At 37.1% G+C, this 26714-nt stretch overlaps 1 protein-coding gene across 2 annotated transcripts in view; it reads right to left on the reverse strand.

Annotated features, from left to right (window-relative positions):
* The window catches only part of LOC136030426 (uncharacterized), a 55298-nt gene that overhangs the window by 14404 nt on the left and 14180 nt on the right, over positions 1-26714 (reverse strand). For both annotated transcript variants that reach the window (XM_065709395.1, XM_065709396.1), the window contains exons 2-4: positions 20811-21623; positions 6387-7650; positions 2779-4971 (exon numbers count right to left, since the gene is read on the reverse strand). In XM_065709395.1, the coding sequence (XP_065565467.1) occupies positions 2779-4971; positions 6387-7650; positions 20811-21604 (4251 nt within the window). In that variant the 5' untranslated portion in view covers positions 21605-21623. The remainder of the gene's footprint in view (positions 1-2778; positions 4972-6386; positions 7651-20810; positions 21624-26714) is intronic.

The raw sequence follows: 26714 nt of genomic DNA on the forward strand, positions 1-26714 counted from the left end.
TAGCCATCGTAGTTTTAAAAAGTCAGAGTCGCAGTTATAAGTGTTTGGAGCCGTAGAACAAGTAGTCACAGTCGTAAACAATGGCAATAGGAGTAGTAGGAGTAGCATAACCACAATAAGTGGTAGTTGCGACGATAGTTCAATTTAATACTCTCATCTGTTAATGAGATATTGCTGATATGCCCTTATGACAGCTTGAAAGCACATAGTGCAGTTTGATTTTATTCAACATATTACGTGCCCTAAAAGTTTGAATTTTACTATAAGAAAATTTCAACATAATTACCTTTAGCCTTAGTAGCAACAATAATAGAAGCATTAGACGTAGCAGGAGTAGAAGGAATATAGTAATTTTTGGTTGGTACAAAATCCCCCCGCAAACTGAAAGTTTCAACTTAATGTTCTGAGCTATTCCTGGGACAAAGCTGCTACGCTCTTTTTTGCTAACCTGCATCCACATAGTGCATTTTAATTTAGTTTAACTTCCTCCTGAACATTCCTTGAAAGTTTTGTCTTAATATGATTAACTTAATTAGTAGTAGAATTAGCAGCTGCAGTAGTAGTAGTAGTAGCAGTAGTACTAGTAGTAGTAGCAGTAGTACTAGTAGTAGTATGCAGCAAGTGTCTTTTGGGTAGTTCAACATCCCCCTTAACATGTCCCAAAAGCTTCAACTTAATACCTTAAGCTGTTCTTAGGATATTACTAATACACCTTTTTGACAACCTAGATGTACATAGTTTCTTTTTATCTAGTTCGATATTCCCTAAATATTTCTTGAAAGTTTCACTTTAAATAGCCTTAGCATCAAAAGTTTTAGTAGTCGTAGCAGCATACACACAGTGCCTTTTGATTAGCTCAACATGCCGTGAAAGTTCCAACCTAATACTCTAAGCTATACCTAAGAAATTACTGATCAACATCCCACTAGATTTTCTGAACATAATGCTTCCACTTAATGGAAGCAATAATTCAGCTCTTAGTCTCAGTAGTAGCCTAGTGGAAATCGTAGGAGTGGTAGTAGTAGAAGAAACGGTGTTAGTATGCACATAGTACCATTTGGTTAATTCAAAATCCCCCTCAATATACCCTAATAGTGTCTATTTAATATTCTTAACTGTTTTCGAGATATTGCTGATGCTTCTTTTGACCACCTGTATGGATATTGCATTTTGATTTTTCAACATCTTCGTCAACATGCATAAAATTCCTTCTTAATATTCTTGCCCTTGGTAGAAGTAGTAGAGTAGCACTGAAACTAGTAGCATGAACATAATCTATTTTGTTTAGACATCCATCGCCAACACGTCCTGGAAGCCTCAACTTAATATTCTAAGCCGTTACTGAGATAATTACTGACAAACCCTTTTGGCAACATTCATGCACATAGTGGGTTGGCACACAGTGGAAGTATCAGTTGCAGTAGAGGCAGCATTGTGCAAATACTGCCTTTTGGTCAATTGACCATACCTTTTACCATTTCCTGGAAGTGCAAACTTGATACCCTACCACATACACCTTTTTGCAACCTTGTTACACCTTTTTGACATCATACATGCATAAAGTGTGTTTTGATCTACACTCCCCTGAACATTTCCTAAAAGAATCACGTTAATGCCCTTAGCCTTTTTGGACACCAAGGGTCAAAAGTATCCCCCAATCACAATAACAAATACTATATGTAAACAATGGACGGATCATATACAACATATTTCAGGTGTGGGGGGGAGGGGCATCCCCAGATGTGTATTTATTGAACCTTTAAACTATGCTGAACAAAATGTCTATTTTAAAATTTTTATCGGATGTCATTCAGAATAGGGGGCATAAGAGGCGGGGCTACTTGCCATACAATAACTTTTGACTCTGTCTAAAACAAAAGAGTGATGATTGATAAGACCAATACGTACTGTGAGTTAAAAGAGAAACTATGTGAAAAACAATATATTTTAATAAAAGTTAAAGGTAATTTAAAGAGTAAACATTAGGCACTGCTTACAGCTCAGTGTTTGCATCGTACCTGCTTGTACTAGTCCAATTTAAAAAAAAAATTCAATTAGTAATAATTATCATGTGTTCGACAAACATGAGAAGATGGAAGAAATGTGGGGTTAATCTGAAGACCAGTGCAAGAAAATCTCAAATTTTTCCCTTACCTATCTAACATATATGGTGGAATAAATCAGTGATAGTGAAATAGTGAAATGTTTGATAATGATTTAAGCACTTGAAGTTCAAGTCAGTTGGTGTTTTCAAGTCAATTCTCAGTCATTTGGGTGTAAAACTAATCAAGAGGGTGATAATAAATTATTATTATTCCTATTACATACTTAGATTTCTCAAATTTTAAGTGGCACACATGAATAGGACAATACCAACAATAGCACTAGTTCTTTTTCAGGCAAATAGCCTGCTTCACGGTTGCAGTACTAGAAGCATAGCAGAACGATCGAACAAGAGAGAGATGGAAGGAAAAAAAATAGAATCGCTTGCCTTGGTGGCATTTTTTCATAGCCTAGACCAAAGTTACTAACCTTATTTTATAAGATTTTAAACATTATTTTTATCAACACAATCGTAAAGGTTCATTTCGTTAAATAGCGAAATACACTCTTCCGTAAGAAGGACAGATAGATAATAAATAGTAGATGAAGCAGTAAAAGATCATACAGACAGAGACAAGGAGAGGGGCCAGAGAAGGAGGTGAAAAGACGAAGGACAGAACAATTTTGGGAAAAGACAAGAGTAGAAATAAGATTTAGAATAACCATAAGTACTACCATTCCTTCTACAACAGCTACTTTTTCATCAGAATTTCTTTGGATTTGTAGAAAAATTTCTTCTTGGCTAAGGATGTGGAATGGATCAGCAACGCCAAGGAACAGACCTGCTTCCTTTACTGGTATTTTTGCCTTTTTGGCAATGTCAATTGTATCAACTTCAAAAAACTTTTTCAGAACCTGCAACCAAAATGGTTCATTGAGCAGGTCAAAATATTGCTGAATTTGTTCAACTTTCCAATCGATTGGCAATTTTTTTAGTTTTCTAGCCGCAAATCTCGGATCAATTAGCATTTCAACATTTCCAGATAGGGCTTTCTCTTGTAGGACATGCAATTCTTCAACCACATCGGAATGAATCGATTCCAGAAGAGTTATAATTTCACGATTGAGTTTAGCTGGAATGAATCTGGAATAGGAAACGATACCTAAGTTATAATCATCGCTTTCAAATTTTTTCATAGACTTTCTTATCAAAATATCCTTATCAAATCCTGCCACTTCATTAAAAAACTCATCATCTACAGCTAAAACGACACCTTTCACACCACTTATTCGAATCTGATACGCCGATGGAATGTCACTACATTTCAGTATATTCGCGATTCGGCTCGCAACAGAAAATCTGATTAATCCAGCACCATCTGTAAGACAATCACCGTTTCCTGCAAATACATCCTCAACAAAAGCCCATCTTTCAGGGAGTACGTCAAAGGTGGGAGTATCTGCAGTGCAAAAAAGACTAAGTCTCGATAAATACTGAGCAACGGAATCAAACTCATACTGGTTTAGAATTATCTGACTTCTCAATTTATTAGCTTCTTCTATGCCGTTGCAATCTATAAATAGAGCCTTGTGACTTCTTTGCTCACTGGCGCTGGCACACAAAAAATAATATACTTTTCCGTTTAGTTCAAGTCCATTATTTAACACAAAGTTCACAAACTCAAAAGAGTTTTTACCTTGAAGTTTCTCCAGATTTTCATCCCGGAAGGTAACAATAACAAAACTGTTATTAGAAAATTTCCTAAACAGTCTATTCATCTTCACAGTCATCATTGGATAGTATACTACTGTTGTTGGAGTTACAGTAACACTGCCAACAAGAAAATTATCGGCATTCACAGTGTCTCTTGCACTACGACACAGAACACTATCAAAACCGATCTTTAGTATGGAGTCATAGTCAAACCAATAGCTCATATGCATTTCAGCAAAGAGATACAAATTCAACGCCATTTGAGTTTCCACTAAATAGTTTGTACTATCTAAAGTTGCCAATATTTTTCTCAGAGCCATTTTGGACAATGCAACGGTTTTTTGACTTTTGATGACAGATAAACTCCAAGCAAGGGAAAAGAATTCCTTGGTCTTGGTAGATGCCGTCAAAAATGAATCCCATAAACAATCTTGATCTTCAAAATCATCGTCAGAATCATAAGCATCTTCTTGGTCACAAGACACGACTGCAACACAGGAATCATATAATTTAATCGGAAAGTTGTCAGGATTATTCAAAATGGCTCTTAGCAAACGACATCCATCTTGTCTGGAATTGCTTTCTTCTAACGATAGAACTAAAACTGCGTTATCCACAAAAGCAGTGAGCATTTCTTGATCACGTGGTTCCAATCCAGATCTAAAATTTAAATTCAAATACTGAGTTTCTTCATCACACGACATCAAAACTGGCATATGTGTATACGGTAGATACAGTTTAATAACACCTTTTTTAGTAGAATCCAGCAATGCAAAGTCAAGAATGCCTGAATAGCTGATTATGATTTTTCGGTTATATCCGCTTCCATAGATCCCAATTTCCAAGGTTCGATTGTTATTTAAGTGCAACATCTTTTCGACTTCAGGATACTGAAGTACAACCGATTCTTCAAACGTCTGCTCATTAACAAAACTACCGAACGACAAACCAGCAAGCTTCCAACTTGATCTGTTTGTCCTACTTGGCATTTGAAAACATGACCAAATCCTAAAGTTTGGGTTATTTTCGATACTAAAATTCCACAACCGGCAAAGTTCCGCATATGCATCAGCGGCTGATTTACCCCTTGTAAAAGAACTAGCACGAAATGTAATTGGGATGGTTTTCGAAAACAAGGAACATTCTATTTCTTCATCCGATACTTCATCGACTAACAGGAGCTGATGAGACTCCAGAGTGCTGATAACTCTCTCCTAAAAAAAAAAATATATAAAAATTAATAATAAAGTGACCAGGATATTTAAGAATTCATGTTTAGCATACACATATTTTCCATTCGTTTCTTTGATCAATGACCATATTTAAAAGTAAATGTTTGTGTAATGACATCAAGGACGTCGCATACTAGCCCCAAGAGAACCAACTCTTGGGGCTAGGCGGTCACTCTTGGCGGCCACTCAGGTATGTAGCCAGGAATTTCTAGCCAAACCAGTAGTCACAAACCCATAAATGCATAATTTCGTATAAAGACAACAGAACATAATTTTTTTATAAAAAATTTACACACACATTTCCAACACAAAGTATTAAAGACAATTTTAGACACGCAGTTTCAGACACGCTAACAGCCACAATAAAACAAAGCATGAAAGAGTTTATTTAATTAAGTGTAGGGTTAAGACACCGCAATATTGAAAAGTTGCCAACAGAATGGGGGGAGGGGTGATTTCAGCTCCATAGAAGACCAGATATCGTGCACATTTTCAATCTGTATTACTGTAAATAGCCTTTCCCTTTCAACCTCGAAATTCAAAGTAAAATAACAATCCATAAATTATCAGAAAGCTAACAGATCATTGCATTGCTACGGTCTCAAAAGAAAGGAAATTCACGGAATACTCCCTTCTGCGACATTACTATGTCACTAAAGAGCGACATTAACGGCAACAACGAGAAAAAATCATAAAACAGTTCAACATTAGTGCCATAAGAATATCTTTTCCAAAGGCGACAGTCATTTAGCTTTTACAAAAATGTGTAAAAAAAATTTCCCAGCTTCTTTTAAAAATCCTTCTTTTATTGTCTAGGCTCTAGGCATTGGAGTCTATTCAGCGTTTTGTCTACTTATTTACTTACCTTTTTTGGCTGAGTTATCTTGAAGTTAGTATTTAATTGACTTGTGTGTCTTCCCCCTCCTTTACAGGCCAAGGAGCATTTGTATAAGGAGTATTCATATAAAGAATGAATAAAAAACTAAAGCGAAAGCATAAATGGAGAAAACGACTTTTCAAGCCGTGATATCTAAACATACCAAGGGAAGGGAGGAGGGGATGGATTCCCACACACAAAATCTTTCTGGGGAGTGCCTCCATTTAACATGTAATTTGATTTACTATAAAAGAGCTAGTAAGCAATTATACAAAATTTACATCTAACACAACGAACTTGCTCATTTATCCTAAAATTGATTGATATATTATCAATGATTAAATTAGACGGACTATTACATGACCCATGTTTAACGACGGATTTGAATACTAAACACACGTCAAAGAACGTGAAGTTTTCCAGAAAACCAAAACATAAGGATTCCAAAAAACTTGGAATCAATTTCGTTTTTTATTTGTATGAAAATTATAAATATTATCGAAAAAAAGGCAATATTCACCTCAAGATTTTGCAGGTTTACGTCTTGATTGCAGTGTATGATCAGTCTAACTAGGCACGTTAGGTCTTCTTCTTTTTTATGCTTTTTTGTCATAGTAGTTTCAAATAAAGATTGATCAATCTTTTTTAACTCCTGAATGATGTGGCAAGCCGTTAATGAAGGTAAGCGATTCTGGGAAGATAATTCTTGCAGGAGTTCATCTAACTTCTTTTCATTCTTCTGTAGTTCTTCAAGTCTGCATGTTTCTTCTTCATAAGTAAAGACCACATATTCGCTATTGGCTTGTCTAGCTCTCCCTCTGCTTTGTATGTTCTGTATTATTGATAACACACTTGAATATCGAATCACCAACCCACAATCAGCAACGTCAATCCCTTCTTCAAGCACAGACGTCGAAATTATCAGATGACTATCTCCTCTGCTAAATTCTTCAGATATATTTTTCTGCTGTTCTTCCCAGCCCATACCATCGTGACCGCTATGACCAACAACAACCAAAGGATTTAATTCAGGAAATTCATTTGATAAGTGCCTCCACAGCTTCCTACATACTTCTCTGGTGCTAACAAAAACAAGAACTTTAGACCCATTGCGGTTTCTGATACGTTTATAAAGTTCCATCATCTTTGAAGAAATAGTCTGATAATTTTTATACCGTAAAATGAGATCCTGAACGCCAGGTACAACAGAAACATAAGTAGTTGATAACATAGCAACTGCTTCTTGAATCCCGATGTCTCGGCACAGTTCAATTGATCCTAATAAACCGAAAAGCCCTTCAATCTCTTCACGTTTGAAACCATAAGTAGCATAGCTGTCATTAAAAATATTGTCTTTCACAGCCCGTAACTGGCCTTTCACTATGTGCGTGTTCGAGTTAGTTAGTATTTGAAATTCTTTTCTATATACTTGAATGGGTTGTATGAACGCGTTAAATTGGTTTTGGGCATCTTGAATGTATGCTCGAATTTCATTCGGTATCTTAAGAGTAACAAAACTCTCCTTTTGCTCACGGTTATATGAAAGACAAGGACGAAAAATCACTGCTGGTTCTAAATGTTCAAAGAATTTGGACAAACGAAGATTGTGACTTCCATCAGACTTTATTGGAAAAGGTGAGGCAGTAAGGCCGAGAATCCTTGGTCTTGATTGCTCTGCACAGCTTTTGACCTTTTTCAAAATATCTACATAGACATGATTCCCAAATGCATGATGACACTCATCTACGACTATGCACGAAAATTGTGACATACTCAACGTTTGCCTGAAAAAAAGAAGATGTTTCAAGCATGGAATAGAGCAGGGTTGCTCTGGACAAGCAAACGAGGCAGAAATAAAACATACTGACAGTCTTATATTTTGTCAGCTTAAAGTGGTTATGAGAGAAGTAGTATCAATAGTAGAATTGGTAGCATCAGTAGGCAATGGTTGTAGCAGTAGTAATGATGATAGGCGTACATTAAACGAAAATTAAAACTAACCGTTCATTTTAGAGCGAAAACTATATTATAATCCAAAAAGGGATATAGAAAAATGTCAGAGAAAAAAAATGCAAATAGGTTTTTAGTGCTCTGATCTCTCTCTATACATTACGGACAGTTTTATTATGTCTATTAAATAGCATAACAAGAGCTAAGAGCTCATATGGCACTTGTGACGAGGTCGGAAGAGCCAAGAGCTCATTTGGCATGAGCTCCGGAAAAATTATAAGAATCAATAGATTAATTTAAAAAGAAAATCAATGGCTTAGTGCCGGTCGGGATCTAAAATAAGAGCTCTGAGACACGAGGTCCTTCTAAATATCAAAATTCGTTAAAGTTCGATCACCCGTTTGTAAGTTAAAAATACCTCAATTTTTCTAATTTTTCCGAATTAACACCCCCTCAACTCCCCCAAAGAGAGCTGATTCAGTCCGGTTATGTAAATTAGGTATCTAGGGCTTGTCCTTATTCTTACCACGAAATTTCATCCTGATCTCTCCACTCTAAGCGTTTTACAAGATTTGCAGTTCCCCCGCCAATCCCCCCCCTCAGATGGTCGAATTGGGGAAACGAGCATTTCTAATTAATCTGGTCTGGTCCCAGATATAACTGCCAAATTTCATCGTCCTAGCTTATCTGGGAGTGCCTAAACTAGCAAAACCGGGACCGACAGACCGAGAGAATTTGCACTTGGTATCTACCAAGTGCCATAAAAAGTAAATTATATGAATAAATACATATAATAATAAGTAATTCTTCTTCGAAGATACAACTTTGAATGGTTCCAGAACCATATGCCTAGAGTTCTCCAACCCCTAAGGGGGAAGGGGCTGGGGTCTGGGGCGTATTTTGTTTAAAAAAGTGTATGGAACATTCCACAATTCACAAAAAAAAATCATAAGAATAGTGAATTAGCAGGAAAATAATCGGATATAGAGAACAAAACCGTAATAGGACAACAAAAATACCCGATTAAGGATTTGATCCCTTGTAATTTGGATTCAAAGTTTAACGCGCTAGTAACTGAACCACGACGGTCGATGATCGAATTACAATCTGTTGGTTATTATAGGATCATAATTGTGTAACGATACTTATGCATTATACCGCCAACACTCAAGTTCTTCATCCATTGACGCACTTTGAAACTGGTTTCTTTCGTTAGTTTCTTTCAGCTTAGCGAGGGAAGAGATAGCAACAAGTGACAGAATTGATGGGAAACATATAATTTGGGCTATATATTTGCACATTAGAGATGGTGAGACTAAATTATTTGGACAGGGTGAATTTAGAAAACAATTCTTGCTTCATAATATGAAGAATAATACTACCTAACACACTTTGCATGTAGACCCGCTATACTTTACCCCCATCCCCCTAATTTACAATATATGGCCCAAATTTGTTTCTAAAGCATTATATTTCAATGATACTTGGGTAAATTTATATACCTAATATAGGTACAGATAGGGACTGGGTTCCAACTATGGTAGTTAAGTTTCTTCTTCCTTCAATTATTTATAGACTGACAAAGCTTATAAATCTTTCTTTTGAAAATGGGATTTTCCCCATTTCTCTTAAGCGAGCTAAAGTAATTGTTCTATATAAAGGTGGACTTCAAAAAGATCCAGCCAATTATCGACCTATATCTTTGCTGTCTGATTTTAGCAAAATTCTTGAAAAGACCATGGTTTCCCGACTACTAGCTTTTCTAGAGGCTAAAAGTTTTTTTCATGATTTTCAGTTTGGCTTCCGAGCTAAACATTCTAGGGAACATGCACGTGTAACTCTTTTAATTTTCTCCACACTGCGCTTGACTCTGGTTTTATCCGTGCTGCAATATTCCTGGATGTCCGTAAGGCTTTTGACTCCTCAACTTATGGGATTCTTCTTGGGAGACTTGGAGTACTTGGGACAGCACCTTCATCTACAAGATGCCATCTAGCATTCGCAATGGTATTTTGCCCTCTAAATAACTTCACTCCTAGGTGGCGTCTGCATAAATTTTTATTTCAGTAACCCATGTGGTTGTCAAGAGAGAGGTGAACAAAGAATTTGTAAGTATATTTTCAAAGATTTCCGAAATCTGTGTCGTTAGTTGCGAGTGTGCCATTGCAGGTATTTACAGAAAAATAGAACTATGTACTGGCAATGAACATTGAAATGATGTGTAGCCAGGAGTATCTGCGTTATCTACCGTGAACACTAAGCTATATTTGTTTGTATCAATACACACCTTAATTTATACTTGGCACAGTCTCAAGTAGTAGTACTTGGGACATATCCCGAGTACTAAGAATATAGAATCTATAACCAAATCTTGAATTCTGTCCCGACTAGATCTCTTTGTACTTTTCAAGATTAATTCTGTTCACACCCTGACTAGGCAAACTCAACCTCTAAGTTCTATGAACAGTCTTTTTTTCTAGTTTTCATTGACATGGGGAAGAAAAACCCACCAGTCAATGAAGGAGCCTTGAGGCGAGCCATAGCAGATATTTTGTCAAAAAAGTCATCTGTATAGGAAGCTGCTAAAATGTATGGCCTGTCCAAAACTTCTCTACAGAGGCACCTCACTTCCCACATGACGAACTCTAGCAGAGATGCAGTCAGTACCCCTTTTATATATCAAGCAAAAATGACCCACAACAAGATTTTGACTACTGAACAAGAAACTGAACTGAAAACTTACCTGATTGAGGCATCTAAGCTACATCATAGGCTTGGTATTTTTGAATTTTAAACGCTAGTCTACGAATATGCCAACAGAAATGGTATATCTTACTCTGCAGGATGTGATACCAAACAACAGGCAGGGACAGCTTGGTATTACAGCTTTATGGCTAGAAATCCGTCACTTAGCTTAAGGACACCAGAACAAACCAGCCTCGCAAGGGCTACAAGTTTCAATCGACATACAGTTTCCACGTTCTTCGACAAACTGAAGGGCGTCATGGAAAAATTTAGATTTCAGTCCAAGAATATTTAGAATATAGATGAACGTGGCCTGATCCCCGTACAGAAGCCACACAAGGTTGTTGCCAAGTCAGGGGTTAGACAAGTTGGAAGGAGCACTTCCGCAGAGAGGGGCCAAACTGTTACAATTCTTGCAACTGTGTCAGCTCTTGGAAACACAACTCCCCCAGTCCTGGTTTTCCCAAGAAAAAAAGTGACCCCCAGAATGACCACGGGAACACCCACTGGAACTCTGGCTTTTGGAGGAGGTAAAAGTGGATGGACCAACTCTTTAATCTTTGTAGAGTGGATGAAACACTTCATATCCTATGCACGCCCACAAGTAGAGAATCCCTGTCTTCTGATCCTTGACAATTATGAATCCCATCTGTAAACTGATGCAATACAGCTGGCAAAAGGCAATCAAATCGTCATGCAAACCCTTCCACCACAAACCTCACACAAACTGCAGCCACTGGACAAGACTGTGTTGTTCCCATTCAAGCTTCATTACAACAGAGCAATTTCGAACCGGATGGTGAATAACCCGAGCATCCCAGTTTCAATGTATGAGATCCCTCAGTTCCCTGGGAGAGCCTACCCACTGAGTTTTACTCCGAGTAACATTGTGTCAGGATTCCTTGTTTCTGGGATTTCCCCATTTAACAACGACATGTTCACTGATGATTAATATGAACCATCTTTAATTATACATAGGCCAGAACCTGAAGCTACGTCTGGCAGTGGAACAGTAGAGCCACCCTCGGACTCCGATGCAGAAGTTGGTAGCATTGTCTCAATCATAAAGCCTATACGGATTTCGATCACCTCTCAAACTCCCAAAGGAGGGCAAACAACGGATCCTTCCAGTTCTGTATTGCCAGGTGACATTAGACCATTCCTCAAAGCTGGGCCAAGAAAATCTAGAGGTGGAGGTAGAGCTCGTGGGTCTTGCCAAGTGTTGACAGACACGCCCAAGAAAAAGAAAACTGACGAAAAGGCAGTTGGACGGATTAACAAGAAAAATCAAACTGCATGAAAGGTGAAAAAGCCTGCCAAATGGTGTCAGCAAAGAAGTTTGGCAGAAAACTGAAATATTCCGCCATTTCTTTATTTGATACATCTTCAGAATAAAAAAACTGTGTAAGAGCTGGCAGTGAAGCTGAAAGCAAACACCCATCAACATCTCATGAAACCACGGAGAATCAGATTGAAGGAATGGAGATACAGAGTGGGGAATTTGTCCTTGTCATGGAAGATGAAAAACGTGGAAAGAAATTTTACAGTGTAGGAGAAGTTAACAAAGTCGGTGAGAGCGAGGTTGAAGCCCGTTACTTTACAAAGGTTGCTCCTTTTCAGAAATATGTAGCTACAAAAGCTTCGTACCAGTTTGAGAAGTGGCAAGTTGCAACGAAGCTACCACACCCAGAACCAACTGGCCAAACTGAACGCCAAGCCGGACAATTCATTTTTCTGATTGACATGTCTGTATATAATGTATTGTAAACATTCTAACATTTAACCTTTTGATCTTTTTGCAATATTATATGACTATAATTGACTTTAAAAAAGATGGGAACCCTGGCGTCCCAAGTATTAAACTATGTCTCAAGTACAAAACGACCTAGTCCCGAGCATAAAACTAGTTTTAGACTTGGGACATTTGAGGACTTCTGCTGAATAGCTTTTTTGGTCAATTTCAAAATGGCTTAGAACGCTGAGTTTTGGGCCAGACGTTCTCCTTGTCGTTGCCTATATTACCAAGCAGGATTTACCCTTGCAGCTGAAACCATTTGCGATCAGTGACGTTTTAAAAAAAAACGTCCCAAGTACTCCAAGTCTCCCCTATAAGCTATCACACATTGGTGTTAAGAGGACAGGCTCACACTAAGTTTGATTCCTATTTGTCCGGTAGAACTATCTCCGTCGATTCCTTTTCCTACTTTTCGTCTGAACTTGAATTTGGTGTTCCTCAAGCTTCTGTTCCTGAACCGTTTCTGTTTTTGATTTATGTTAATGACCTTATAGTTGTGGTTAAGAAGCAGAAACCTTCAGTTTGCTGTCGCCTATGTCATCCTGAATCTTTCAATGCGAAAAAAAATCCTTCACTTTCGCAGGATGAGGACGCTCTCATTGCCTTCGCTGATGACAGCACTATTTGTACTGCAGTAGAAACTGAGTCTGAGATGCTTCCAAAATTAGTGAACCTTTTCGAGAGAGTTGTTCTTTGGTTTGATGCTAATTGCCCTAGATGTTGCTAAGTCAAGTTTTCAAATTTTTTCCCACATTTCTCTGGCGTGCCTTCAGTTAACTGATATTCACCTTTCAAGGGGTTCTCTCAGTAGACCTAAGGATCGATATGTCCGATTCCTTGGTATTCTTCTGGATGAAAACCTTTCGTTCAAATATCATATTGGACTAATTAATGTGAAGATTTCAAGGAGTCTTGGAATTTTGAGGAAGCTCAAACATATATTTCCTGGATCAGTTTTAAAAATTCTGTTCCATTGCTTAGTTCAGTCCTACGTCTCTTATTGCCCCACTATATAGATGTCAACTTTTTCTTCTTTTCTGAAACCACTATCTAAGTCGTATGATAAAGCAAGATGGCTTATACACGAAACTGTTAGTTTAGTTCTACAACTAACCTAACTAGCCCTTTACTTGATTTGTGGTCACTCTACATTCTTTCTTGCGCGTCATTCACTTTTCATCAATTTCATGGTGATGTTCCCACAGCCCTACAAACTACTCCTTCTTCCGTCACTGATAGGTCTACGCATCAGCTTCGCAATTTAAGGATACTTCATCGGTGAGGTCTGACTTTATTCCATTAACTGCTTGTCATATCGTTTGCAACAGCCTACCTGATTCAGCTTAAAAATGTCACTCGTTCGGTAATTTCAAAAGAAATTTTGAAATTTTTCTAATGTCCTGATATTTTGTGTTTATATTTTATTTTTATTTGGGGGGGGGGGGTATGGGTGATTCTAACCTGGGTCACAAATGTTTACAATAATGGGTGTTTTTGACTTGCGTTCAATATTTCTACTTGTTTTCTCTAATCCAGAGGATTTTTCTCCTTTTTTTTGTTGAAGCATTTCGTTGAAAATATTCTTCTTTTTTTTCTTCTTTTTTGTTTCATTTTTGTTTCTTCCCTGTTTTTTTCCTGACCATAGAGCCTTGCGGGGGAGTCTATGTTGAAGTGTTATTGTTGTACATTTATTAGTTGAATAAATAGATTGATTGATTGATTGACTATGGAGAGTTCTGTCATCACCAAAAGCATAGTTATTGGACCATATTAAGAAAATACATTTGTAAATGGTTATTATAAAGCATTGAGTTAGTTCAAGTTTCTATTATAAAGAGTGAGAGCAATAAACTATATTTGGTAAAGCTGAATTTTCCAAATAGAAGGGGAGGAGGTACGTCAAGGAATAGTCATTTGAAATTTCAAGATTCAATTATTTGTTATTCTATGAATGTTTTCCTCTTGAGAAAATTCGAAATCTTAAAAATCGTTTTGCGAGCCTCAACGTTGGCTGACCGTGTCAAATAGTTCATAGTTAATTCTCCCAACGGTCTAATGAGACTTACTAAGAGGGTGGCAGGGGAAGTATAGAGGAGGGGCTCTTGTAAATCTCCAGTTAAGAGTTTTGGACCATAATTTTTATAATAGTACCGTTTTATACTTCCAAGCTTTTCGAATTAAGAAATGGCACCAAAAGTACCGTTTCTAGTGCTACTGGCACTTGCGGATGGTAGAACTGATAGAAAGTACGTAGATATGAGCAATAGCTTTCAAATAAGCCATTGAAAATCTCTCTAAGAGGCTTTGGTAGCTTACCAGTCCTAGCTTTTCCACTTGAGACATGACAGCAAAAGTGCCATTTGGCACTTGCAAATGGTGGAATTTATAGGAGAATGTAGACATGAGAAATAGCTTTAATATTAACTATTAAACATCTGTCTACGATATTTTGGTTGCCCGCTAGCCCCACCCCTTGAGAATTGGCACAGAAGCTCAATTTTTAGTGTCATTTGGCACTTCCTGATGATACAATTTATAAAAAGAACGTAGATATGAGAAATAGCTCTTAAATGAGCCATTGAACATCTCTATGATTTTCTGGTAAATTGCTAGCCCTGAAAGAAAAAGCAAAAAACAGGAGACAGATCAGTGCTATTTAATGTTAATGGCTCTTAAATGAGCCATTAAACATCTCTATGATTTTCTGGTAAACCGCTAGCCCTGAAAAAGAAAAGAAAAAAAAAACGGGAGACAGATCAGTGCTACCCATGCAAAAAACATTTCCTTGTTATTAAGGGGGGAGCTTTAATTGCCCTATATGAGGTTTTTGCAAATGCTGATTCCAATAGTACACTTTGCATTTTGATTTGACGCCTTTTTCGAGGGATTTTAGGAATTTTTTCGAAGTCACCATAAATTTCTTTTCGCAATAAGCTTTTACTTTTAAGACAAACTAAAATAATTGTTACCATTCTTAAGTCAGTGTCAGATGGCAATTTTTTTCACCAGACAATTATCTTCTAAATTTATTTTTTAACTTTTGGTTACAATGGGCTGCTTTTCGCTATTTACTAGGTTGCAGCTACCGCTGAAACCATGATATATAACTTGGGCTATATATTTGCACATAAGGAGTGGGGATAAAGTATTTGGACAGTTTAAAGTCAGAAAACAATTCTTTCTTCATAATATGCAGATTAATTGTACCTAACACATTTTGAATGCAAACCCGCTATATTTCACCCCCCCCCCCTAATGCGCAAATCTATAGCCGAAATTTCTCGATTAAACTTGAGTGAATGGCGCATAATACACAAGTACCAAAATTCCTTCCCCCCCAAGGAAATTAAGAAAACAAAACTAAAATAAAATTCTGAAATTTAGAAAGCCTCCAGGGGGGGATTTTCCAGGGGGCATATTCCGCAGGAAGTATTTACCGGGGGAATCGCCAGGGGGGAGGAGTAAACGCCAGACACCGATAAAACAAGGTCCCAGACTGATGCCTGGTTGGATGTTTTTTAGATTGAGATTCGTAGATTTTTTTTTGTATGATATAATATTGGAAATGGCACTAAACTTAACATTAGGAATTATCTTCCAGAGCTGGAAAAGAGAAAATGTACTTTAAGTTTCAGGTCTTTGTTTATTATACCAACCACACTCAGGAATTGAATTTTGGTTAATCATAATGAATATAGCAAAATACTATGAAAATATAATGCTGTATTAGCAAATAATGGAAACTACAACTGAAAATTATGAAAAGCGGGCCTCCTAGAACGCATTATATTAAATACCTAACCTAACCAACCATATATATTAAATATTTAATCGATATATACCTGCATAGTCGTTTATTTCACTAGGGCTAACTACTGCGCGCAGAGAAACCGGTTTTAAACCGAAGAAGAGCAACAGTGTGGTCGGTATATTACACAAGTGCCAACTTTTGCTCTACGAAAGTAGGCCCAGAGTAATCTCAAAAATAAAATTTGAAAAATAGACAAGGGAATAACACCCTTGGACCGCTAAGCTGTGAAAGCCAAAGACATTTTCATTGTTCAGGATGAAAGACAGTAATTCTTCTCTACAAAGAAGGATCAAAGTGTTGAGGGGGGAGGGGGCAATGCGACAAAGGCACCAATAAATGACAAAATTGACAAGTTTATTTAAAAAAGAAAAAAAGAAAATCTTGGGGGAACCCCGGGTCCCCTGGATTCTCTTATACATGATTTCCGAACATGCTAATTCCAATGGTGCACTTTTGACTTGATCTGATGCCATTTCTCAAGGGGTCTTGGACAAATTTGTTTTCAAACATTCGGAAATCGTAGAAAACGTTGGAAATATTGGAAAACCATGATTGAAAAAAAAACCAGTATTGATATGCCCGATCCGATACCTTCCAATACCAATAGGCCCAATAACAATACGGCCACACTGATATGCGTGATATCGATACTTCCGATACCAATACAACGTACAGCTCTTTCCCCAGGGACTATGAAGGGTCGTATCATCACAAAAACCACAGATATTGGATCTTTTAACTATGTTGAACAAAATAACTATTTCAAAATTTTTATTGGATGACTTTGGGGGGAGGGAGACTATTTGCCCTCCTATCTTTTTGGTCACATAAAAAAGCCAATAGTAAATTTAATTTCTGTTCGAATGAGCTATTACACATCTCTCTATGATGTTCTGGTCATCCCTAGCCCTGCTAAACAAAAAACAAGATCTAAGAGCTCATATGGCGCTTATGACGAGGTCGGAAGAGCCGAGAGCCAAGAGCTCATATGGTATGAGCTCTAGCAAAATTCTAAAAATCAATGGATTGATTTAAAATGTAAATCAGAGGCTTAATGCCGGTGAGATTTACAATAAGAGCTCTACAGGTACTTCTAAATATCAAAATTCATTAAGATCCGATCACCCACTCGTAAGTTTAAAATACCTGATTTTTTTCTAATATTTCCTCTCCCTTCAGCCCAACAGATGTCAAATCGGGGAAAACGACTTTATCAAGTCAATTTGTGCAGGTCCCTGACACGCCTACCCATTTTCATCGTCCTAGCACGTCCAGAAGTACCGAACCCGCCAAAGCACTGGAAATAAACCCCAACTCCCCCAAAGAGAGCGGATCGATTCCCATTATGTCAGTCATATATCTAGAACTTGTCCTTATTTTTCCCATCAGGTTTCATCCCGATCTCTCCACTCAAAGCGTTTTCCAAGATTTTCGGTTTCCAAGATTTCTGTTTCCCCCCTCCAACCCCCCATGTCCCCGGATCCGATTCAATTCCGATTCGGATCCGATTGAAAATGGGGCATCTGAGACATAAGATCTTTCTATATATCAAGTTTCATTAAGATCTGATCACCCATTCGTAAGATAAAGATACCTCAATTTTTCTCAGTTTTCCAAGATTTCTCGTTTCCCCCCTCCAAATCCCTCCCAATATCACCAGATCTGGTCGGGATTAGTAATAACAGCGCTGAAGCTCAAGATCCTTCTAAGTATCAAATTTCATTAAGAACTGATCATCCGTCCGTAAGTTACAAATACCTCATTTTTCCGAATTACCCCCCCCCCCAAACTCCCCCAAAGAGCACGGATCCGGTCCAGTTATCTCAGTTACGTATCTTGGACTTGTGCTTATTCTTCCCACCAAGTGTCATCCTGATCTCTCCACTCTAAGCGTTTTCCAAGTTTTCTGGCTCTCCCACCTCAACTCCCCCCAATGACACTGGATCCGGTCGGGAATTAAAATAAGATATCTGAGTTACGAGGTCCTTCTAAATATGAAATTTCATCAAGATCCGATCACTCGCTCGTAAGTTAAAAATACCTCATTTTTTCTAATTTTTCCGAATTAACCGTCCCACCCCCCACCCCCAGATGATAGAATCGGGGAAACGACTATTTCTAATTTAATCTGGTCTGGTCCCCCATACGCCTACCAAATTTCATCGTCATAGCTTATCTGGAAGTGCCTAAACTAGCAAAACCGAGACAGACAGACAGACAGACCGACAGAATTTGCGATCGCTATATGTCATTTGGTAAATCTCAATTGCCATAAAAAGGGACAGATTCAGTACTATCCATGAAAAAAACTTATTTTCCTTGTTGTTCTAGGAGGGGGACTGTAATTTCCCTATTCAATGTTTTCGACCATGCTGATTTCAATGGTGTGATTTTCAAGGGGTTTCGGGCTTTTTATGAAATTACCTTAAATTTCTTTTCGCGATAAACTTTCTTGTTTAACACAAACTGAAATAATATTTACTATTTGTGAATCAGTGTCAGATGATAATTTTTTTCTACTAGGTAGTGTTCCTCTAGACGCGTTTTTGAACTTTTGGTTAGGCCTACTATATGTTGTGGTTCGTTCTTTACTAGGTTGCAGCTACCACAGCAACCATGATAACTTAGCCTCCTTAGTGGTTACTAAATCAAATACGAAAATAAGTTGCGAGTCGCGTTTTATGTCCCTATTACGTGTTGCGAGGAGTCCGCTTTGTTCCTATGCAATGTTGCGAAGCTCCCATACGACACTGTGCGTTGTTACGAGGCGGCCACTATCTCCTTATGTGACGTGCTCGTATTTGGAGTATCTATAGGCTATGCAAGGAAGTATTACAGGATTGTCAACTGGAAAAAGATTGGGAATTTTCTTTTCTTTAATAGCGTTGAGCAGAACAATACAATGAATCCATACAACCCTTGCAAAAAGCACCTAAAAAATGTCCGAGGTAATAATGAATAAAAACGAAGCAAAACAAGCATAACAATCAAAGCAGTAAGTCACAAATGAAAACGGTGCAGGATCAAATCTGCTGTTAGAAGACGAGCAAAAGCGAGAATCACACCGAATCACAAGCAAAAATGACACAGAACTACATCTACTGTTAGAAGACGATCAACAGCAAGAATCATAACGCATGGAAAGAGATTATATAAAACTAAACTTACGCTTAAAAACCATGTAACAACAATCATCACAACAAATTGCAAACAAAAATTATATACAACAGAATTCGCGGTTAGTGGTAGTTACAAATTCTGTAACAACATAATTAAAACAAAAATGATTACTGGGGCAAATCTGGAAAAGTAGTTTTTGGTATCTGGTACGTCACCCAAAATTATACAAGATGATAAATTTATTATGCTCTATTTGCATGGACCCTTCCTTGCGACGCGTGGGATTGAACCTGCGAACCTTCACTCAGAAGGTGCGGCCTTGTCCAGTACACCATCGCAAGGTAATAAATAATAAACCCGAACAACTAAATCAATGACATGGCAAAACTGTCTAAAATAATCATGAGCAAAAATTAAGCACAACAAGATCGGGGGTTAGAAGACATGTGACCAGCATAAAAATGAGCTGCAAATGAAAATGACGCACAATGATATCTGAGGTTAGAAGACATACAGCAGCGAGAATTCTATCAGAAAAAAAACGAAAATGACACACAACAAAATCTACAGCTAGAAGACAAGCGACAGTGAGAATCACAACGAATCGTAAACAAAAACAATGATGAGCAAAATTGACACTTAGAATATATACAACAACGAATCACAAACAGCAATGATGCACAACGTAATTTCAGATTAGAAGACAAATGGCAGAAAAAATCGAGAAAAATCGCAAACGAAAATTGTGCGAAAGAAAATCTGCGGTTAGAGGACGTGCGACAGCGAGCATCATCAATCGAACAGGAAGTTCTCCCAAAGGAACCAAATTACAGCGGAATGGAACACGTCATTTTAGCATCACTCAAAAAATAAGCAAGTGAAATTAATGCAGAGACTGTCAATAACCTCCCAGGAGAATACAAATTCTATAAGTTGTGATTCAACGAAAGATAAATACGAAGAAGGAATTGAATTTACACCATAATTTCTTAATCAGACTGAAATTGCTGAGTTTGCTGCATTAAGTCTTAAAACAAAGAATAACAAAAAAAAAAGAGAGAGAGAAAAAAAATTACACAATAATCATAGAGACTTCGTACCAATGGGCAATTATTTCAACTGAAATAACTATTTTGCAATCTTATGAATCAAAACTCAAGAATAAAACGACGATTATGCTATTTTAGTGAGTATGTATAATGGAAGATGTCTGATTGTTTCTAAGTTATACAGCAACGAAATTAAAGCAAGTATCATTACTGGAAAAAAAGGCAGGAAAAGAAGTTCACATTAACCAAAAGCGAAAGGACTTATTTATTTATAAACAATACAGTAAGCATGTATTTGAATGGGGATAAACCCTTACCTGAATGACCAGCATCAAGGATAAGCAGCAAAAAAACACATATAATACAAAGTGACTGAGGTCAGGGATTATTGTGATTAACAAGCTCAAATCAAAATAAATACATAGTATATACAAAAAAAATCATCAAAAAGTCAAAAACGTCTGTGATACTTACCTCTGAAGATGACTTATCAAAGCTCCGGCTGTGCAAACAAGTCCATCAAAAGCTCCACCTTGGAGCCGTCGTATGATTCGTGGTGACTTGTTTTCTCCACACATTCGACACATTTTTAATCCTGAGTCAATTTCAATAGCTTCTCCTTGCTGAAACACTAGCGGTACCCGATCGACAACAAATAACACTAAATGGTCAGGATTCAGTAGCCTCATTTTTTTCATTAACATGGCTGCAATTAAAGTTTTCCCAGCACCTGTTGGAATAACAACTACTAGGTCACGTAGCAAGGATTCAACGTAGCATTCTATTTGATAGTCTCTGGGGACTTTATCACACTCGGGCATATACCAGCTGAAATTGTTCACGTTCTTAGGATCTGGAAATTGTATAGATTTCGCTACACTCTCCTGTTTAGAAACAGGAGTAAGGACAAAAGAGTTTCCAAAGAATTGGTTCTGATTTCTTACTTCAATTTCGGGGAAAAAATTCATGCTTGTACGCCATTTTGACCTTGATGGTATTTGTCTGTGCATCAAAAGGACTTTTTCGATGCCAAAAGTAACAAAAAGTGAATTGTTTGGACCATAGGGGAGTTCTTTGCCAATAGTTTTAGAACAGTGCTTGCAGTTCACATCAGTAAATTTTTTCCCTTTGCTATAGGTCAAAGATTGATGTTCAACAGCGCTTCGAATTTCAGGTTTCAATGAAAGGTGGATCTGGTTTTCCTCTTGCTTATAAAAAGTAACATCCGTGACAGCAAATAGCTGTTTCTGACATGTTTTACATTCCATCCTGGAATGTGAACCAAATCTGAAAAGGAAAAGAGCAATATATCTATTTAGCAGACCACAAAGGCATAGATCCATAGATATCACAGGCCTCATATCCCATGTGACATTTTACATGATGTGAGAGTGATGAGAGAGAGAGAGAGAGAGAGAGAGAGAGAGAGAGAGAGAGAGAGAGAGAGAGAGAGAGAGAGAGAGAGAAAGAGAGAGAGAGGGAGAGAGAGAGAAAGAGAGAGAGAGAGAGAGAGAGAGAGAAGAGAGAGAGAGAGAAAGAGAAAGAGAGAGCGAGAGAGAGAGAGAGAGAGAGAGAGAGAGAGAGAAGAGAGAGAGAGAGAGAGAGAGAGAGAGAGAGAGAGAGAGACAGAGAGACAGAGAGACAGAGAGACAGAGACAGAGAGAGAGATGAGAGAGAGAGAGAGAGAGAGAGAGAGAGAGAGAGTTCTTTCCGTTTATTTATGCTATAGAAAAAGATCTCTCTCTCTCTCTCTCTAATTTTTTTTCTATAGCATAAATAAAAGGGAGAGAACATCTAAGTTAACTCGAATATATTCGAACGCAGGCACTGAGTGGTAAGTATTAAAATAAAATCTTTCTAAGAAGCTTTGGTAGCCCACTAGTCCTAGCTTTTCCACTTGAGACATGACAGCAAAAGTGCCATTTGGCACTTGCAAATGGTGGAACTTATAGGAAAATGTAGACATGAGAAATAGCTTTTATATGAACTATTGAATATCTGTCTACGATATTTTGGTTGCCCGCTAGGCCCACCCCTTGAGAAATGGCACAAAAGTGCCATTTTTAGTGCCATTTGGCACTTGCAGATGATGCAATTTATAAAAAGAAAGTATATATGAAAAATAGCTCTTAAATGAGCCATTAAACATCTCTATGATTTTCTGGTAAACCGCTAGCCCTGAAAAAAAAGGGGAAAAAAACGGGAGACAGATCAGTGCTACCCATGCAAAAAAAAATTCCTTGTTATTAAGGGGGGGGCTGTAAACCTATGTGAGGTCTTTGACTATGCTGATTCCAATAGTACACTTTGCATTTTGATCTGACGCCTTTTTCGAGGGGTCTTAGGAATTTTTTCGAAGTCACCATAAATTTCGTTTCGCAATAAGCTTTTACTTTTAGGACAAACCAAAATAATTATTACCAGTCTTGAGTTCAAGGTTCTTTTAATATAACCAATATATACAATTTTTTCACCAGACAATTTTTTCTAAATTTATTTTTTAGCTTTTGGTTACTATGGGCTGTTGTTCGTTATGTACTAGGTTGCAGCTACCGCTGAAACCATGGTATATAATTTGGGCTTTATATTTACACGTAAGGAGGGGGGATAAAGTATTTGGACAGTTTAAAGTCAGAAAACAATTCTTTCTTCATAATACGAAGAATAATTGTACCCAACACATTTTGAATGCAAACCCGCTATATTGCAAAATAAATTAAATATTTGGGAATGTTTAATGCTGCTTGATGTAAGACCTCTTGAACATTTTTTTGCAATAAACTATGTAGGGATTTAATATTCGTTAAAGCTGAAAAAGTAACGTAACACAAATATGTAGTATCTCATGAAAGAAGAACATTTAACGTCATATCAGCGATTGTCGGCAGTTCAAGATCTGGTCCAGGATTCAGTTAAGGGCTGTTTTGTAAACTCTAGTTTTAAGTTTGAGCCACTCGAAAGATCAGCAGATTCTTCAGCAGCTTTAAGTGACAGGTGACCAGTCTCACTTAAGCCAATCCAAAATAGCTTTTGAATTCAAGCAACCTTTTTAAAATCCATATTTAATATAAAATATGTACAAAACTGTGTTTCTAGCGCTTTTAAGTGATCTACAATAATTTTTGGAATAAAATTGTCGACAGTGAAAAACATTTCAAAAAAAATATTTCTACCATACTTCACCATATATTGATGTTTTCTTTTATAAGACTTTCAATTTTATGATTTGAATTAAATATACTACATTTTTTGGAGAGACAACTTGAGATTGTTTAATTTTGCAAAGATATCTGACAAATAACACAACTTGGATAGTCAGAAGTCATTTCGGATCATTTTCGTTGGGTTAAAAACGTTCCAATTCCAAATTTTAATAACAATTAAATAAATAAAAAAGCTTTTTTATTAACTGCAAGTAAGGAGCGACATTAAAACTTAAAACACACAGAAATTATTCCGTATTTTAAAGGGGTTGCCTCCTCAACACCTCGCTCTTAAAGCTAAAGTTTGACTCTTTGCTACAAATCTACTTTTTAAAACAATAAAAAAAACTTTATAGTAAAGAGTGAGGTGTTGAGGAGGGGACAACCCCTTTAATATACGGAACAATTTCTGTTCGTTTTAAGTTTTAATGTTGCTCCTTACTTGCAGTTAAAAAAAACTTGCTTTTTTTATTTAATTTCTGAACGTTTTTGAATTAATGGATGTTTTGATTTTGGCTCACCGCACATGAATAATTAATACGAAATTTGCATATTTTTTTTCGCTAAATGGTTTTATCATAGTTTTGATCGGACGATTTTGATAAAAAACGGCTGAGGAGAAGACTTAGCTGCCCTCCAATTTTTGGTTACTTAAAAATGCAACTAGATTTTTTTACGAAAGTTTTTGTTAGTAATAAACGTGAGTACCTAACGGATTAACTTATGTAACAAACTTCTATATTTGTGTAATTTTATTACGTATATGAGGGGGCTCGCCCCCTCGTCAATAAATCGTTCTTTACACTTAAGCTTGAATGGTGTCCCAAATCTTTAAGACTGACCCCTGAATCACAAAGGCCGTTGAACAAATAGTTGAAATTATTAAACATACTTTAGCTTAAAGAGCAAGGTATTGTGGAGGAGACGAATCCCCTTATATACGTAATATCTTATGTTCGTTTTAAGTTTTAATGCTGCTCTTTACTTCCAGTCGAAAAAAAAATATCATTTGTTTTCTCATTGTGTTTTTTAAATGATGCTAGAAAATCCTGTGCTCTTCATGGAAATTCTCTTCCCTCGTGATAAATTCCTCCATGGAATGATCCTCCCACGTAACTCCCTCCCCCACCCCAACACGAAAAAGTACCCCTGAAAACGTCTGTACACTTCATAATAACCATTAGTATATTTGACCCATGGTCAAAGTTCGTAACTTGCAACCCCTCCCTCGGGATGTGTGGGGGATTAAGTCGTCCCCAAAGACATAGTTATTAGAATCTCAACTATGCTAAACAGAATCGCTATCTCAAAATTTTGATCCGGTGACTTTGGGATAAAAGCGTGTGTTGGAGGGGGCCAAGGTGCCCTCCAATTTTGTCGGTCACTTAAAAAAAGCACTATAACTTTTGATTTCCGCTAGAATGAGCCCCCTTGCGACTTCTAGGACCATTGAATTAATACGATCACCCCTGGGAAAAAAACAACAAACAAACAAACAAACAAATAAACACGCATCCGTGATCTGACTTCTGGCAAAAAATACAAAATTCCACATTTTTGTAGATAGGAGCTTGAAACTTGTAGAGTAGAGTTCTCTGATACACTGAATTTGATGGTGTGATTTTCGTTAAGATTATATGACTTTTAGGGGTGCACTCCCCCTATTTTCTAAAATAAGGCAAATTTTCTCAGGCTCGTAACTTTTGATGGGTAAAATTAAACTTGATGAAACTTATATATTTAAAATGAGCATTAAAATGTGATTCTTTTGATGTAACTATAGGTATCAAAATTCGGTTTTTTAGAGTTTCAGTTACTATTGAGCCGGGTCGCTCCTTACCACAGTTCGTTACCACGAACTGTTTGATAATATTCTTAACTTTCTACCTCTTCACAACCTTGACGACCTCTGTAGTTGGAGTCCATATCCTTAGAGAAATTTGAAAATAAACGGCTGTTACGGGTATGGCTCTTAATAAAACTTATAATCTCAACGCATCGCGAAGCACACAGTTTAATTCTGGTGCAAATCTCAACGCATCCTGAAGCACATAGTTTAATTCTGGTGCTAATCCCAACGCATCCTGAAGCACATAATTTAATTCTGGTGCTAATCTCAAAGCATCCTGAAGTTGAGATTGTTTAATTTTGCACAGACATCTGACAAATAACACAACTTGGATAGTCATAAGTCATTTTGGAACATTTTCGATGGGTTAAAAGCATTTCAATTCCGTCATTTAATAACAATAATATTCTTAAACTTCGACCATTTCACAACCTTGACGACCTCTTTAGTTGGAGTCCACATCCTTAGAGAAATTTGAAAATAAACGGCTGTTAAGGGTATGGCTCTTAATAAAATTTATAATCTCAACGCATCCTGAAGCACATAGTTTAATTCTGGTGCTAATCTCAACGGATCCTGAAGCACATAGTTTAATTCTCGTGCAAATTTCAACGCATCTTGAATTGCAAAGTTTAATTCTGGTGCTAACCTCAACGCATCCTGAAGCACAAAGTTTAATTCTGGTGCAAATCTCAACGCATCCTGAAGCACATAGTTTAATTATGGTGCTAATCTCAACGCATCCTGAAGCTCATGGTTTAATTCTGGTACTAATCTCAACGCAGCCTGAAGTTGAGATTGTTTAATTTTGCACAGATATCTGACAAATAACACAACTTGGATAGTCATGAATCATTTTGGAACACTTTCGTTGGGTTAAAAACATTTCAATTCCTTCTTTTAATAACATAGTATTCTTAAATTTCAACCACTTCACAACCTTGACGACCTCTGTAGTTGGAGTGCGCATCCTTAGATAAATTTGAAAATAAACGGCTGTTAAGGGTATGGCTCTTAATAAAACTTATAATCTCAACGCATCCTGAAACACATAGTTTAATTCTGGTGCTAATCTCAACGCATCCTGAAGCACATGGTTTAATTCTGGTACTAATCTCAACGCATCCTGAAGTTGAGATTGTTTAATTTTGCACAGATATCTGACAAATAACACAACTTGGATAGTCATAAGTCATTTTGGAACATTTTCGTTGGGTTTAAAACATTTGAATTCCGTCTTTTAATAATAATAATATTCTTAAACTTCGACCACTTCACAACCTTGACGACCTATTTAGTTGGAGTCCACATCCTTAGAGAAATTTG

This window comes from Artemia franciscana, chromosome 8 (assembly GCF_032884065.1).
Source record: "Artemia franciscana chromosome 8, ASM3288406v1, whole genome shotgun sequence".
Taxonomy (NCBI): Eukaryota; Metazoa; Arthropoda; class Branchiopoda; order Anostraca; family Artemiidae; genus Artemia; species Artemia franciscana.